This window comes from Anomaloglossus baeobatrachus, chromosome 3, assembly GCF_048569485.1.
Source record: "Anomaloglossus baeobatrachus isolate aAnoBae1 chromosome 3, aAnoBae1.hap1, whole genome shotgun sequence".
NCBI classification, from domain to species: Eukaryota; Metazoa; Chordata; class Amphibia; order Anura; family Aromobatidae; genus Anomaloglossus; species Anomaloglossus baeobatrachus.
Window position 1 is genome coordinate 102,374,103 of NC_134355.1, and position 16,923 is coordinate 102,391,025.

At 43.3% G+C, this 16,923-nt stretch overlaps 1 protein-coding gene across 3 annotated transcripts in view; it reads left to right on the top strand.

Moving 5' to 3' along the window:
• PUS10 (pseudouridine synthase 10) overlaps window positions 1-16,923 on the top strand; it is a 179,548-nt gene that overhangs the window by 92,528 nt on the left and 70,097 nt on the right. For all 3 annotated transcript variants that reach the window (XM_075339355.1, XM_075339354.1, XM_075339356.1), the window contains 4 exons: window positions 1,891-1,925; window positions 6,619-6,730; window positions 11,003-11,064; window positions 12,097-12,142. In XM_075339355.1, coding sequence (XP_075195470.1) covers window positions 1,891-1,925; window positions 6,619-6,730; window positions 11,003-11,064; window positions 12,097-12,142 — 255 coding nt within the window. The remainder of the gene's footprint in view (window positions 1-1,890; window positions 1,926-6,618; window positions 6,731-11,002; window positions 11,065-12,096; window positions 12,143-16,923) is intronic.

Here is a 16,923-nt window from a genome sequence, read left to right on the forward strand (position 1 = left end):
TTACCTCCATGGGTTTGCATACTATTGTAATAATGGATCCTTCTCAGCCTGGACTGTAATATTTCCCAGAAGATGCAATTGACATGCATCAAATGAGCAATCCTTACCAACCATTTCTATTGTTATACTTCTTTGCCATTTATATGAGCAGCTTTTCAAGCCTTTTACTGCTGAAGAGGTTTTGACTAAGGCTACTTTCACACTTCCGTCGTTTTGCATCAGTCACAATCCGTCGCCTTGAGGAAATACGGTATCCTGCTAAATATTTTGCAGGATTACGTTTTTTCCCCATAGACTTGTATTAAGGACGGAGTGCGACTGATGGCCCTGCGTTGCATCCGCTATGCGACTGATCAGCCATGGAATGACTTACTGCCGGGCGGAAGCAACGCAGAATGTACAGTTTTTTTGTAGCGTGAAAAAAACGCAGTGCGCAATATTCCATCGGCATCGGTCGTTGGTTATAATGGAAGCCTATGGGGGCCTGAATCCGTCCAAACCGTCAAACGACGGATTCCGGCAAAGGTTCCGTCTTTTAGCAACAGAGCATGCTCAGATGTGTAAATTCCTTTCTGGTTAGAAAATATATCTCTCTCTCTGTTGGTGTCGGTCTCTCTCTCTCTCTCTGTCTGTCGGTCGGTCTATCCCTCTCACCCCCTCTCTCATACTCATCGGCACGGTGCTGCATAGCTGTCACAGTGCTCCAGCGGCTTCTCCTGCTTTTGAAAATGCTGGCCGCTCATTATTCCATCTCGTATTCACTGCTTCCCCCGGCCACCGGCACCTATGATTGGTTGCAGTCAGACGAGCCCCCACGCTGAGTGACAGCTGTCTCACTGCAACCAATCACAGCCGCCGGTGTAGAACTTTTTGGTGATAATTCTAAGCGGTATGTGTGGCGAAAACCAGGCACTGCTCATCACCTGCCCAATACAATCCCAACAGTGAAACATGGTGGTGGCAGCATCATGCTATGGGGGTGTTTTTCAGCTGCATGGACAGGATGACTGGTTGCAAGTGAAGGAAAGATGAATGTGGCCAAGTGCAGAGATATCCTGGAAGAAAACCTCTACCAGAGTGCTCTGGACCTCAGACTTGGTTGAAGGTTCACCTTCCAACAATACAATGGCCCTAAGCACACAGCTAAAATAACAAATGAGTGGCTTCAGAACAACTCTGTGACCATTCTTGACTGGCCCAGCCAGAGCCCTGACCTAAACCCAATTGAGCGTCTCTGGAGAGACCTGAAAATGACTGTACACCAACATTCACCATCCAACCTGACGGAACTGGAGAGGATCTGCAAGGAAGAATGGCAGAGGATCCCCAAATCCAGGTGTGGAAAACTTGTTGCATCACTCCCAAGAAGACTCATGGCTGTACTAGCTAAAAAGGCGGGTGCTTCTACTCAATACTGAGAAGGGTCTGAATACTTATAACCATGTGATATTTCAGTTTTTCTTGTTTAATGAGTTAGCAAACATTTCTACATTTCTGGTTTTTTTCTGTCAAAATGGAGTGCAGAGTGTACATTAATGAGAAAAAATGAACTTTTTTGAATTTGCCAAATGGCTGCAATGAAACAAAGAGTGAAAAATGTAAAGGGGTCTGAATACTTTCCGTACCTACTGTACAATCCATTCAATTACAGGGAATGAAAACTTTTACAAGGCACTGTACATAATGCAGCATCTCATATTAAAATTATTGAATAAAGTTACTTTTTTAGGTGTTTCTTCATTTGGTAAGCAAAAAGTGAACTACAAACTCAAGCGTGAAAATCCAACCAAACATTCGCTTGTAAATGACAAACTCATGTTATGAAAGAGATGATGATAGTAATCTGCTTGTTTTTTTCTTTTTTTTGGGTGTGCCTATGCCTGAATGTAGCATTCTGCATGGCTGCAAGCACAACAGGAAATGAGGTGAGTAATACCATAGTCCCTGAGCTCTTCTACTATTACACACTTTTGTTTATGCACCTAAAATGAAATTTTAAAGAATTTACTTTTCCTCATATCTTAAAAAGCATCCTTTCAAAATGCTATCACTTAAAGGGAGCCTGTCGTGTACCAGAAGGCCATTACCCTGAAGATATGGGTCTAATCTGCAGAATTTAAGCGTTTTAAAGCTTTGCGGCTGCGGAATTGAAAGTCCGGCTACCTGGAGGAAATGATCTTTATTCATCCCTGCAGCCTCCTGCTTCCAGGCACAGAGGCATGGCCAGCGCAGCTTTACTTAACGCTTAGTACATACTGAGCGGCACCTGTAACAAGGCCCCGGCACTGACTGAGCTGGCTTTCAGTCAGTGCCAGGGCGTGTTTACAGCCGCCACTCACTGTATATTGAGCAGTGACTGACACCGTGTCTTTATGACCAAAATCAGAGGCTGCCTGGAGGAGTAAATTTCATTTCTTCCTGGTAGCTAGGCTTTCAGTGCGGCAGCTGCACAGCTTTACAATGCTATGAACCTGCAGATTGACTCCATATTTGCAGGTTAATAGCTTTTTGGGACATGAAATGTTCCCTTTAAAGGTGAAGTCCACTTTTTTTTTACATTTTGTGGTATAGTAACAATGCCATATGATCTAATAATGAAGTGTGCCTGTACCACAAAGCCTATTTCACACTGGAGCCACCAACCAATCCAATCTTTCTCCCCATAGAAAACACATTTGACTAACTGTGCTACAGAAATAGCTGTAAGTCACGACCTAGGACCGCCCACTGGACTCCTAAGAATAGAGAGAGCAGGAATTTCACTGAATCTATACTATACAGTAATCGCCTCCGCACCTCCTGTACACAGATCACACTGCATGTCTAATCTGGCAAGTTTCTTTTAGGCTATGTGCCCACGTTGCTTATTTGCATGCAGTTACGCTGCGTAACTGCATGCGTCCTGCGTCCCCAGCACAATCTATGAAGATTGTGCATAATCCATGCCCACGTGGCGTATTAGAACGCAGCGATTTGCATGCTGCCAAATCGCTGCGTTCTAAAAAGCAACATGTCACTTCTTTCGTGCGCTTTGCATGCTGTTTCCATTCTGTCTGTAGGGAGAGGCATCATCCAGAGTGCACGAATTCTGCAGTCACCAAAGTCTCAGAACGGAGCTTTTCAGCTGCGCTCTGAAGCGGAAATGCAGTGACGTTACGCTGCGGTGCAGAGCGCACACACGTGGGTACATAGTGTTAATGTCTGGATTTCGTATAGTTTGGCAATCCAGTTGGATATAGTAATAAGAGTAGTGACCTCTCTCCTAACTTTCTATTTCAATTCCACAAACTGATGCGCTTCGTTTCAGTCAGAGGGACGTGATGTCGGCTCATCTGACCTTTTAGCAGTACTATTAGTTTCTCATTAGTTTGAAGGCACATAACTTTCCAGAAAATAAGGCTGGACTTACCAGAAATAGGAAGCTGGTGTAAGGGATTGTTAGATGGCCTATGTTCAATTTTTTACTCTTTCAGGATCAAAGGTGATTACTTCTTTCAGACTTGCTAAAGATGATTTTATTTTTATTTTTTTTCCATGGTTTGCCAATGTTTTGCGTTCTTTTGTGTCATAAGAAAATAGTCCTATATTGATGCCAATATATCAATGTTTTGATACATTCATATGGAGAAAATGACCAAAAACCATGAAAAGAAATGCGATTGTCTTTGCTGTTACTTTATATGGTAATATGAATGGTATATGTGATGCAGCAATTACAACCTTAAAGGGAAACTGACTGCTGATACATGCTGCTGAACCCGGTATGAGCACTGTGGCATTTTGTTGAGAAGCATACTTCTAATAGCCGCCGCCGGCTTCTCCCTGCACGCTAACCTGGATTGACAGGTCTTTGCCTATACGCACACATAGGCAGAAACCTGTCAGTCACTGTCAGCTGGAGGGAAGAAACCGCAGGGGACCTGCCTGTCCAACTATTCTACAATGAATCTGTCACGCCAGGGCAAAGGAACGCCCAGCCTGTGATGCAACACAGAGCGAAAACCACGGAAGATGTTAACAAAAGGCCCTGGCAATAGGGAGAAGGGTCATCACCTCACTTTTGGCACTCTGTATGTTTCCCATAGGGATTGAAGTAAACACAGAAAAAATTGATTTCAAATCCTTTTCTTTTATTTGGTGCAGAAAGTGAAAAAAAGTGCTGTACAATCAGAAGGTCCGCCTTCTGATTGTACAGCATTTTTGTTTCACTTTCTGCACCAAATAAAAGAAAAGGATTTGAAATCAATTTTTTCTGTGTTTACTTCAATCCCTATGGGAAACATATAGAGTGCCGGAGTTACCCGCACGATTGACTCTTTTTTTTTTTTTTTTTTTCTCCTCCTGAGCACCTATGCAAGGTGATGCAAGGTCTTTTTTTCTCTTATCACCTCACTTGTGACTGAGCTTCCTAACGTCCCTAGAAGTGTCCTTTTCCCCCTCCCCTCCCCGTGCCCTGTCACATGCCTAGGCCCTCACTGACGCTGAACTTACCCTGCCTAGCGGGTAGGTTAGCGAGATACTAGTCCCACTACTGCAATAAAATAACACAAGGAAAGTAAGACAAATGGGTGGGGAAAGACACAACAAAACGCACTCTTTGGTTTCTTCTGCAGGAAACTTCACAGGTGCAACTGAAACGACACCATAGCTATTCAGAGACGAGCTCCTTCAACGTGGTCAGTATAGAAAATATCTATCATTGGCATGGCATAAAGCCAGGAGTGGGTATATATAGTGGAAGGGCATGAAGACCACATGCTGCAGCTGTGATTAAGGCTAAGAATAATCTCAGCCAGCCGGGAGAAAGTCCTTAACCCCTTCAGCATCAAAAGAAACTAAATCTAATACTTTATGTATAACCTGCAAACGTGACACACTCGTGACAACGTTTCAGGCCCTGGCAGCTATTAAAAGTATGTTTTTCTTTGTGATCATACAGCTAGTGCCTGATTTGGGCAGCATTTATTAGCTGTCAGGTTCCCTTTAAACAAAGATTCCCTTTAAAAGGAACCAGTCACGGCCAGAAACAGTGCCTGCAGACATAGTGTAAATCTGCAGGTAAATGGCGTTTTAAATCTTGTTTAGCTTGGTTACTGGAAGTTCCGCTACAGAGAGAAAATGAATTTTTATTTTCCCTGCACCAGCTCATTTCCAGTTATAGGGGTGGTGCAGGGGGCTGTTACCAGGGCTGTGGAGTCGGTAAGCCAAACCTTCGACTCCGACTCCTCAAATTCTCTTGCACCGACTCCGACTCCGGCTCCGACTCCGACTCCGGCTCCGACTCCGACTCCTACATATATTGCTTATAGTTAGGTGAAAAATTTATTGTAGTACATGAATATGTGTATGTGAACATCAGACATTTAATAATTTTTATGATACAATAATCAAGATATTTGGATAGAACATAAAATATATTTATTGGAATACAACTTTAGAACACAAAAAACTGTAATAAATTGTAAATATGTAATACACTATGTAATATACAGTAGATTACATATATATCTTGTGTGTGTGTATATACACTATATATATATTATATATATTACATATTTACAATTTATTAGTTTTTTTGTGTTCTAAAGTTGTATTCCAATAAATATTTTATGTTCTATCCAAATATCTTGATTATTGTATCATAAAAACAATTAAATGTCTGATGTTCACATTGTACTACAATAAATTTTTCACTTAAATATAAGCATTATACTAAATGTTGTTATTTAGTAAAATATTCAGCACATTCTGCATTGCACTCTTGTCCCCAATTTATTATATATTTTAGGAGTCGGAGTCGGTGCATTTTATACCGACTCCGACTCCGACTCCACCAAAATGAGCTCCGACTCCGACTCCACAGCCCTGGCTGTTACAGTTACCGCTCATATATAAGCAGACACATACGCTGCAGAGCAGGCTGTCAATCATTGTGCCGGGGAGTGACTATAGCCGTGCACACTGTATTGTTAGTTGTCACTGTAATATCTCCCTGCACCGATGACTGGACATGTGCAGCTGCTCCAATAACCCAGCTAATCAGGATTTAAACTACCATTTAACTGGAGATTGACTTTATATCTGCAGATAAAGAGCATTTCTGGATGGTATTTAGCCCATTTAATTTTTAATTTTGATCTTGGAACTGGGCACTAATTGGCACTAATTTGCATGTTTTCGTAAACGGTTATTATTTTAGTTCTTATTTGCAATAGTCAAAGATCAAATATTTAATAAAACAGATGTGTGATGAGAGCTGACAGGCCCCTTTAAATCCAAGTGTAGTTTCCTGTCGGCTTCTGCAACAGAGACTGCATAGTTAGTTGTGTTGCTAATATTGTCCTAGCCATAGGGTGTAGTCACACGGACGACGGTCGCATCAAAATGCTTAGACTGGCCGGTGGCTCTCCTGACCCCAGTGTGAGGGCTACATAGAAGTAGCTGTCATGTTCCGGTCAGGAGAGCCGCCGATCAGTTCTAGCATTCTGATGCAACCATTGTCCGTGATATACGGCCGTTTGACTGCCCTTATAGTAAGTATACCAGTAAATATCTAGTGTGTTGCAATAAATGCTGTTTTCACGAAAAGCTCTTTTTTTTTTTTTTATAACGAAACAGAAAGCAAAATCGACAGTTTGAAAAAGCAGATATTATCCAACTCAAGGAGGCATACAAATGGATAATTCACCCCATGATCTCTGAGGAACTGGGGGTACAGGCGGTGAGCAAGGTATGACTGTTTTTTGGAAGTCTAAATTAAATAAACAATAGAACATCTCTAAATCTTGTTCACGAGACTCTTGCTAGATGCAGCATCATCCACTTCTAAACGTTTGTTTCCCTATGAAATCCTCACCTTCAGTTTTCTGCAGTAGCTTAAAGGTATCGTTAAAAAAGAAAACATTTCAATAACTGAAAAAATGTAAAGTATTAATGTTTTGTTTAAATATTATTTGTTTTTAATTGAGCAAAATATAAAAAAAAAAATCAAAAAGTTTGATATTTTCCACTCTTAAACACTAGGGGAAGCAGCTACTGAAATCCTACAGAAATCCTATGTAGAACTAACTCACATTACAGCTGCAGTAAAAGTGGGCAGAATCTGCTCTCCTGTGTGTGATGTCACAGCTCCCCCTCCCAATCTGGGTGTTTCCAAAAGGATAAGTGAAGATGAAGTTTAGGATCATAGTGCAGAGCCATTTTGTTGGTGACCACAAATATCTAAAGTATCACCAAGGACAGCTGAATAGTGCTCCCCACATAGCACCCTGCATGCACCAGTCCAGCAGTGCTCTGCCTCATGCACGCCCAACCGCAATGTTCTGCCACATGCACGCCCGCAATGCTCTGCCACACGCACGCCCACAATGCTCTGCCTCACGCACGTGCACACATAATGCTTTGCCACACGCACGCAATGCTTTGCCACACGCACACACACCACAATGCTCTGCCACACACACACACACAGTGCTCTGCCACATGCACGCACACACAATGCTCTGCCACACGCACGCCCGCAGTGCTCTGCCACATGCATGCGCACACACAATGCTCTGCCACACGCATGCCTGCAATGCTCTGCCATGCGCACGCACACACACACAATGCTCTGCCACATGCACGCCCGCAATGCTCTGCCGCGTGCCCACTGTGGAAAGAGGAGCGGGGGGTAGGGTAGCGGCGCAGGGGGTGTCATTGGAGACGATAGCAACGGCTGCAGGGGAAGGGACGCCGGTACTTACAAAGGCCAAACGTTTGACGGGAAAGTGGAGCATACTGCATACGCTTTGAGCTGCACAAACATGGCGCCGATCTCCTCCCTCTGCTGTGATCTGGACAGCCCAGGGGGCGCGTTCAGGTCACAGCATGGAGCTTTCCTGTATTAAGTATAGGGTCGGAGACTGAACATCAGAATGAATGCCCTGGGGGCTGCCATAAAGGAGGTGAGTAAAGGGCGCTTTACACACAGAGATAAATCTTTGGCAGATCTGTGGTTGCAGTGAAATTGTGGACAATCAGTGCCAGGTTTGTGGCTGTGTACAAATGGAATATGTCCATGATTTCACTGCAACCACAGATCTGCCAAAGATTTATCTCTGTGTGTGACGGGGTCTTAACTGTTGTTACTCACAGCAAATCCAAGATGGCAGCCCCCAGTGCTTCAGTAAAATTAGAATGAAATAAAAACTAAATAAACAGTGAATTTAATTTTGTATTAAAAATACTTAATTTCATAATCACTATTATTAATACAAAAATAAAAAACGCGACACCTTCCCTTTAAAGAGATTGTGTCAAGTTCTTAGATGGTTCAAATTACAAAATACTTGCAAAAAGAAACCCAAAACTATCTTTTCAATTCATATATTCTTACATTGTTATAAGATTACCCCATATCCTTCATTTTTCCAATCTGAAAAACCCCAAGATTGATCTGTCCCGTATTGCAGTGCAGTCATTCCCTTAAAAATATTGGTTGCTTTTCTTTGACCTTTTCTAGTTCAGTCATGTCCTTCTTACACACTGGAGCCCAGCATTGTACAGAGTATTCTAAGTACAGCTGCCATAGTGAGTTGAAAAGAGGCAAAACTCTGTTCTTGTCATGGGCATCTATGCCTCTCTTAATGGATCTCATGGTATTAATAGTTACTTGACACAGGTCACTAAAGGTGTTTGCTGTCCACCCATACGCTCAAGTATTTTTCCATATAAATAATCTTTATTGGCTTTTTAAATTTTGCATAGTAGAAAAAAACCCGAAATATAACAAAAAGAAAATAATTTCCATCCATCCTCCCTTACGTCCCAATCCTAAACTTGACAATTCACCATAATGAGACAATATATCATAGACAGGTACTCTAAAATTATAAATTATAAGTCACCGAGCAATAAAACAAACAGGATTTTAGACTCAAAACAGTCTCTCTTAAGGCCCCGTCACACTAAGCAACATCGCTAGCAACATCGCTGCTAACGAACAACTTTTGTGACGTTGCTAGCGATGTTGCTGTGTGTGACATCCAGCAACAACCTGGCCCCTGCTGTGAGGTCGTTGGTTGTTGCTGAATGTCCTGGGCCATTTTTTAGTTGTTGCTGTCCCGCTGTGAAGCACAGATCGCTGTGTGTGACAGCGAGACAGCAACAACTAAATGTGCAGGCAGCAGGAGTCGGCTTCTGCGGAGGCTGGTAACAACAGTAAACATTGGGTAACCAAGAAGCCCTGTCCTTGGTTACCCGATATATACCTTCGTTACCAGCCTCCGCCGCTCTCACGGTCAGTGCCGGCTCCTGCTCTGTGCACATGTAGCTGCAGGACACATCGGGTTAATTAACCCGATGTGTGCTGTAGCTAGGAGAGCAGGGAGCCAGCGCTAAGCGGTGTGCGCTGCTCCCTGCTCATGTAGCTGCAGCACACATCGGGTAATTAACCCGATGTGTGCTGTAACTAGGAGAGCAGGGAGCCAGCTCTAAGCGGTGTGCGCTGCTCCCTGCTCTCTGCACGTGTAGCTGCGTGCGTTGGTAACCAAGGTAAATATCGGGTTGGTTACCCGATATTTACCTTAGTTACCAAGCGCAGCATCTTCCACGCGGCGCTGGGGGCTGGTCACTGGTTGCTGGTGAGCTCACCAGCAACTCGTGTAGCGACGCTCCAGCGATCCCTGCCAGGTCAGGTTGCTGGTGGGATCGCTGGAGCGTCGCAGTGTGACATCTCACCAGCAACCTCCTAGCAACTTACCAGCGATCCCTATCGTTGTTGGGATCGCTGGTAAGTTGTTTAGTGTGACTGGACCTTTAATCCTGTCAGGTCCCCTATATCCTTCAACCCAGCAGCGTTGTAACCTGAATGCCCAAATTCCCTGCCTTATCAGCCCTGTATAATGCTATTCAACTAATATGAATGTTTAAAAAAAAAAAAAAGACTTCTAAACCTTGCTGTCGCTCTGTTAATTAGCCTTTGACTAGTCAAAGAGGCAGTAGTTCCTCAGACTAGTCGGCCCTCTTTTCATGTTATTACGCCCCTGTGGGCGTGATAGTATGATTTGTATGAGCCGATGTCACCTCCAGCTAATAAAAATCTTGTGCATGCACGCTACTCATTCCGGGTGTACGCTTCCCAGCTTCATTAGGCACACTGCACATGACTGAAAGTTCAGAAGAAGGTTCCTGTACACGTCTTCCGAGCTTCTGATCATGAGTGGTGTGCCTAAGAAAGCTGGAAGTGTACACTCCGCTTCTGAGGCACACCTATGCTGCTGGAATGAGCCACGCACATGCACAAAATTTCCATTAGCTGACAGTGACACTGGCTCGTAGAAATCATGTTATCATGACCACAGGGGCGTGATAACACGGAAAGAGAGCCGACTAGTCTGAGGAACTAACACCTCATTGACTAGTCAATAATATTTTCCCATTCTGCCGATCAGTGAAGGTCCCAGTGGTTGTACCCACCCTGATCATTAACCTCACATAGTCCATCGATAGGTGATAACTAATTTTCACTGGAGAACTCCTTTAATGATCAGTCAGGGCCTGACCCCTGGGACTCTCATCAATCCTGAAAATGAAGTGACTTCAGCTATTCACCCCCTCCAGGGTTTTTTCCTGTACAGTGGCACCTACAGCATGTCCGGCCATGAAGAATACGGTAGCCTTCCTCATACACTTCTATGGAGCTGTGCTGCTGTGGGTGACAGCGAATTACCCGAGTGAGGGGATGCAGAAACATTGCTAAGACCCTTCATTCTCAGGATCAGTGGTGGCTGCCGAGGTTGGTCATCTACCTGATCACCTGCGATCACTCACTGAGATGGGAGTATTAGGACATTAGTTGGAGCCGCGCTCTCATGCTGTATGCAGCACATTTTGTCTTTGTAGTAGTAGCTGTGAGGTTTGGTTTCCTCTCGTCACTCACGGTTGATCACCACACAAGTATTCTCCCTTCCTTTGTTTGCTTACCGCACTTCTATAGCTGAAATCATGTTTTTGTTTTCAGAGTCTTTTTGAAGTCGGGGTGGTATTTTGTCACCACGATACAGACGAGGACTGCCACTTCCTGTAAGTGACGCTGCCCCACAGGTCTCCATCTTTTACTTTTACTGTTGAATTCCTCATTTCTTAGGTCACTTAGTCACAGCACTAGCGAAGGGAAAGCACTGTGCCAGTAATATACATGTTACTCATCTGATAAGTAATCTGTGGCTGATTCACCACAGTACATGCAGGAGTTACTTCCACTAGGAAGGATTGTACAATCCTAATATAACATTTTATAATCCATGCAAATCCGCAGTCCAGGATTCAGATGCGCTCTCTACAACTCCCTTTTTATTAATGTTTCTTGCCTTTCTACATAATGAGTAGTGATGAGTGAGCACTAACATGCTCGGATGCTCCGCCTATTAAAGGGAATCTGTCGGCAGGTTTTTGCCACCTAATCTTAGAGCAGCATAACATAGTGGCAGAGACACTGATTCCAAATTAAAGGGGTTGTCCACTACTTTTACATTGATGGCCTATCCTTATGATAGGTCATCAATGTCTGGTCAGACGGGGTCCGACACCTTGCACCCCCGCCGAACAGCTGTTCTCGGTCCCGGCGGCTGCAGTAGGCAGCCGGAAATGCTCAGTTCCGGGGCTGCTCCATCTCCTGATAGTGGCCACAGCTGGGTACTTCACATTCGCCTCTCATTCTAATCAATAGCGGGCTGTGCAGTACCCGTCCGCGGCCGCTATCAGTTGACCAAGCAGCGCCGGAACTGAGCATTTCTGGCTGCCGCTGCTGGGACCGAGAATAGCTGATCAGCAGGGGTGCGAGATTTGAGGCCCAAGCCAAACAGACATTGATGATCTATCCTATGGATAGGCCATCAATGTAAAAGAAGTTGACAACCTCTATGATGCATTCCACTCCGTGTCCCTTTACCAGACTAGGATGAGATCTCCAGTGCTACTATTCTCAGGTTTCTAACATTTAGTTGAGATGAGGAAATAGTTTGGACCTTTTTATCAGATACATTTATGAATTGTGCTTTACCTTAATTCTTACAGTAGTCCTTTTTTAAAATGTATTATTTTGTGTCTTTTTAGGGCCACAGTGTGCAAGGACTGTTTTAAACCTACCAAAAATAAGCAAGTAAGTATTTGCCTATACAAGCAGTTGAGTACTCCTCAGATTTAGGGGGGAGTCAGGAGAGATAACTGGCAAATGAGCAGCCTATCTCATGTGTGAGGATAGCCTAATGTTTGATGCAAAATCATTACCCCTCTAACACTCCTTGATGGATATATCAGTACATGGAGCAGGTCAGACTGTGGATCAGGGTCAGTTGTTAAACCCACATTACAGAGGACAGTTGCCAAATGTGTTATATAACCGGCATCTGTCTTTAAATAGCAGCTACCGCTGATCACTGCTATGAACCCCTTAAGTGCTGCTGTTATTTACTGACAGCGTTATTTAAGCAGTGCGATTTTGCCCAGACATTCGTTCTTGGTGCTCCTCAGCCCACCCATCACATGATTGCAGACTACCAGGTTTTTACTATGACAGAATCTGTAGTAGGAAAAACAAGGGCGCAATAGGGTCTTACCCGGTATTTGGGTATAAGAAAGTAAAGAAATGCACTCACCTGGTCCGGTTGTGATAGTCACAACCCCTGTAACGGCGTATGGGAGTGCTGAGCTGGTTCAGCAGCGGCCCCGTCAAATTTGGTTGCTGTATAAAACGGAGATGAAAGAAGACGGGTTTTTCAGCCGCGCTATGAACCACACCGTTGAAGATTTCTTAAGATATTTTTATTGAGCCATTCCAACGCGTTTCAAAGGCATGACCGCCTTCATGGGTCTAAAATAGGCCTCAATCTGGCTAAGGGCTGAGAGCGACCGGGTCCCAACAGGACACACCTGTTTTTACTATGGCAGTTGAGGACCTGCCTAAAGCCCTCATCACCCTGTGAAGCCCAGACAGGAGGCAATGTTTACGAATATATACTAGAATATCTCAGGTTCAAGTGCCCTATGGTGAATAAATGAAATATGGTTAAATAAAGTTCAAAAAAATCTAAAAAAAAATAAATAATATATATATATATATAATATTTTGTATTGTGTGTGTATATATATATATATATATATAATATATATATTATATTTATATAAATTATAATTAATAATTAATTAAATAATTAATTAATTTATATAAATATATTTTTTTATTGTGTGTATATATATATATATATATATATATATATATATATATATATATATATTTTGCATTGTAGTCATGTGATCGGGAGTGAGGGGAACTGAACGTGACAGACTGGAAATTGAGACGCAGTTGGGGGCAAAAGAGAGAGGAGAGAGGAGAATAGAGGAGAGAGAAGAAGAGAGGAGAGCGAGAGGAGAAAGAGAGCGGAGAGAGAGAGAGGAGAGATGAGAGAGGAGAGAGAGAGGCAAAGAGAAGAGAGAAAAGTGGAGAGAAGGAGAGAGAGAGAGACTGTGATCACGCCAGGCTGTTTTCTGGCCATACAGGATGCTGTCTATCAGCATGCCACCGTTCACATGCGTTTGCGTGCTGTTTAGTCAGGATCAAGCGACTTGCAGTAGTTGGACGCAGCTCAAAAATGCTACAAGTAGCGTTTTTGAAAAAAGTAAAATAACTGCAATGACCCTGACTAAACCGCACGCAAATGCAGGTGAACGCATGTTGACGCGAGTCCATTGCAAATGCATTGAAATGAAAATGCATTTGCACTGGATCCGTTTTTGCGTTAAAAAAACGTTCAGGACGCATGTTAAAAAAATTTAGTGTGAAAGCTGCCTAATTCAGTATGATGCTTGAGCTGCTTTTTGCTGCTCCCCCTCCCCTCTGGGATGTAACATCGCACATCAGTGGTGTGGCCCGCACCCTGTTGTTGGTACAAGCCAGCCCCCTGATAATAGTTGCTTCCATATAGTCTGAGAAAAGGGGGCATGGCAGGGGGGTGGTCTGTTCCCTGCTGTTAGTAACAGCCCCCTGAGAATAGTTGGTTCTGTTTTATCTGAGAGCAGGAGGCAAATTAAGGAGTGGTCACCCCTTGTTCTCAGACTGCAGGGAAGCGGCTATTATCAGGGGGCTGGCTTATACCAACAGCAGGGGGCAGGTCACACCCGCTATCTCTCAGAGACAGAGTAAATTATTGCTGGACTTGTCTTAGAAAGAGCTACATGTGCTTATTAAAAGTTTGTGATGTGAAATCCTGCTGACAGGTTCTCCTTAAGTACAGCATTTATCTTATTTATAAAGGAAATTATAAGAGACAGAATGTACGTACAAAAACACCTTATTGATTTCGTCCTGTCTTCGATTCTTAACAACCTCTAAGGGGTACTTTGTACACTACGACATCGCAGGTGCGATGTCGGTGGGGTCATGTCGAAAGTGACGCACTTCCTGCGACGCTGTCAACATCGTAGTGTGTAAATCCTAGATGATACGATTAACGAGTGCAAAAGCGTCGTAATCGTATCATCGGTGTAGGGTCGGCGAATTCCATAATTACGCTGACGCGACGGTCCGATGTTGTTCCTCGTTCCTGCGGCAGCACACATCGCTGTGTGTGAAGTCGCAGGAGCGAGGAACATCTCCTACCTGCGTCACCGCGGCTCCCGTCGGCTATGCGAAAGGACAGAGGTGGGCGGGATGTTTACATCCCGCTCATCTTCGCCCCTCCGCTCCTATTGGCCGCCTGCCGTGTGACATCGCAGTGACGCCGCACGACACGCCCCCTTAATAAGGAGGCGGGTCGCCGGCCAGAGCGACGTCGCACGACAGGTGAGTGCATGTGAAGCTGCCGTAGCGATAATGTTCGCTACAGCAGCTATCACTATGATATCGCAGCTGTGACGGGGGCGGGGACTATCGCACTCAGCATCGCAGCATCGGCTTGCGATGTCGCAGTGTGCAAAGTACCCCTAAGTGTAACGTCATAATTTAGATCGGAAGCCATGTTTACATGATGTGTTGCCAGTGTGAGTAACTTGTCATCTTGTAGGAACGCATACAGAGTGCTGTGGGATTTCACAGATGGGAACCATACAAAATCTGTCAGGAGATAGGTCTGAATTTTTAATAATTAAATATACAAAAGCTCCTTTATACCAATTTATCTGTAATATTCTTTACTTATTTTGTTAATTGGATTTTCGTCTTCCATTGCTCTGCTTTTTTCCATATCACCTACATGATTATATATAAATGTGTCAGGAACACAAGTATTAATTTGATCTTGAAATAAAATGTGACTAAAGAGGAAGTAATAGAAGGAGGAGGAAGTTATGTTCGAAATTGGTTTTGTTTATTTACTGGCTGTTTCTAGGTGTGTCTAATACAAGGTAAGCGGCACCTTGCCTCTTTCTAGACGGAGTTTCTTATTTCTTGTTCTACAACTTCAACAGGGTAGACAGTGGCAGAATTAAGTTTATGTTCTTCAGTCACTAATATTTTCATGTAAATTGCCCACATGCTGCATACTTGAATTGGATGCTAAAAAAACCCCCACAAAAACGTTTTTAAATAATAAAACAACACAAATCGGGTATCACTGCAATCGCACCAATCCAAAGAGTAAAGCCGTCTAATCCCTTATAACACGTGGTGAACGTCGTAAAAAAATAAATAAAATACATTTTTGACCTGCTGTTAATTTGTTCTTTTTGTCTCCCAAAGATCACAGTAAAGCTCAGCTCACATTTATCCTGTGCTCTACACTGAGCGCTCATATTAGGGTTATTATGTAAATCTCTAAAAAACGTGATTCAGACAGAACTCCTGACAAAACATTCACTATAATAAGACAGATGGAATCGCCATGGACTCTCTGGCCTATGATCTGACCGTGCCTGTCTTTTTAGGCTGGAATAAAAGTGCAGTCAACTACCTCTTGTGTGTACATCTTAAAAGCCAAACAGAATCCACACAATGTCAGGAGTATCTTTGCTGCTTCATTAATGAATGGTTTCCTCGGGGATGTCATCTGAATCAAATATTTTGTAGATTTAGATGGAAACCCAGATGTAAGTGCTCAATGGAGCACACAGGATAAATGTGAACTGATCCAAAATGTTCTGTACCCCAAAATGCCTCCAATAAAAGCTTCTACTCAACCAACAAGAACAAGTCCCCATTCAGATTTGTCATCTATTAACAGAAAATATAGGGGGCTTCCACGGTACTCGTATCACAAAGGTTCTGGAAAAGTAATATGATTCCCCCAAAAAGTAAATTCAGTGAAATTTGCGGTCCCAAATCCAAATGCCCTCTTCCCATCTGAGTCCCAGAATGTGATTAAACCACACTTATTGTCCACATGCAAGGAGAGCCCGCTTAATTTACGAGGTACAGGTCTGCTGAAACTCAAGCTGGGCACATTGTACGGGCACTACAATGGCAGATTTCCACTTCAGTTCTGCAACATCCATTGCAGCTTGTTTCTGGAAAACACCCATGGAGTAAAAATCTTCACTACACCTGTAGATGAACTCCAAAAGGGGTGTAATTTCCACATTGTGGTCATTTGAAGGAGGTATCTGCTCTTCTTGCACTTAGCAGCTCTGTATATGGAGTCCGAAAACTATTTAGAAAACTCTGCATTCCAAAAGTCAAGTAGTGCTCCTTCCCTACCGAGTCTCGTCGTGTGGCCAAAACGGACATGTATAGTCATATATGAGATATTGTCATGTTCACGAGAAATTGTGTAATAATTATGAAATAATTTTTATCTATTTTCCCCTGTGAAGATGTAAAATCTGGGGCTATAACAACATTTTAGTGGTAAAAATTAATTATTTTTTCTTCATCACTCAGTGGTATAACATTTTAAAATATATGTGTTGTCAATATGCGCACTGCACCGCTAGATTAGCTCATTAAGAGGT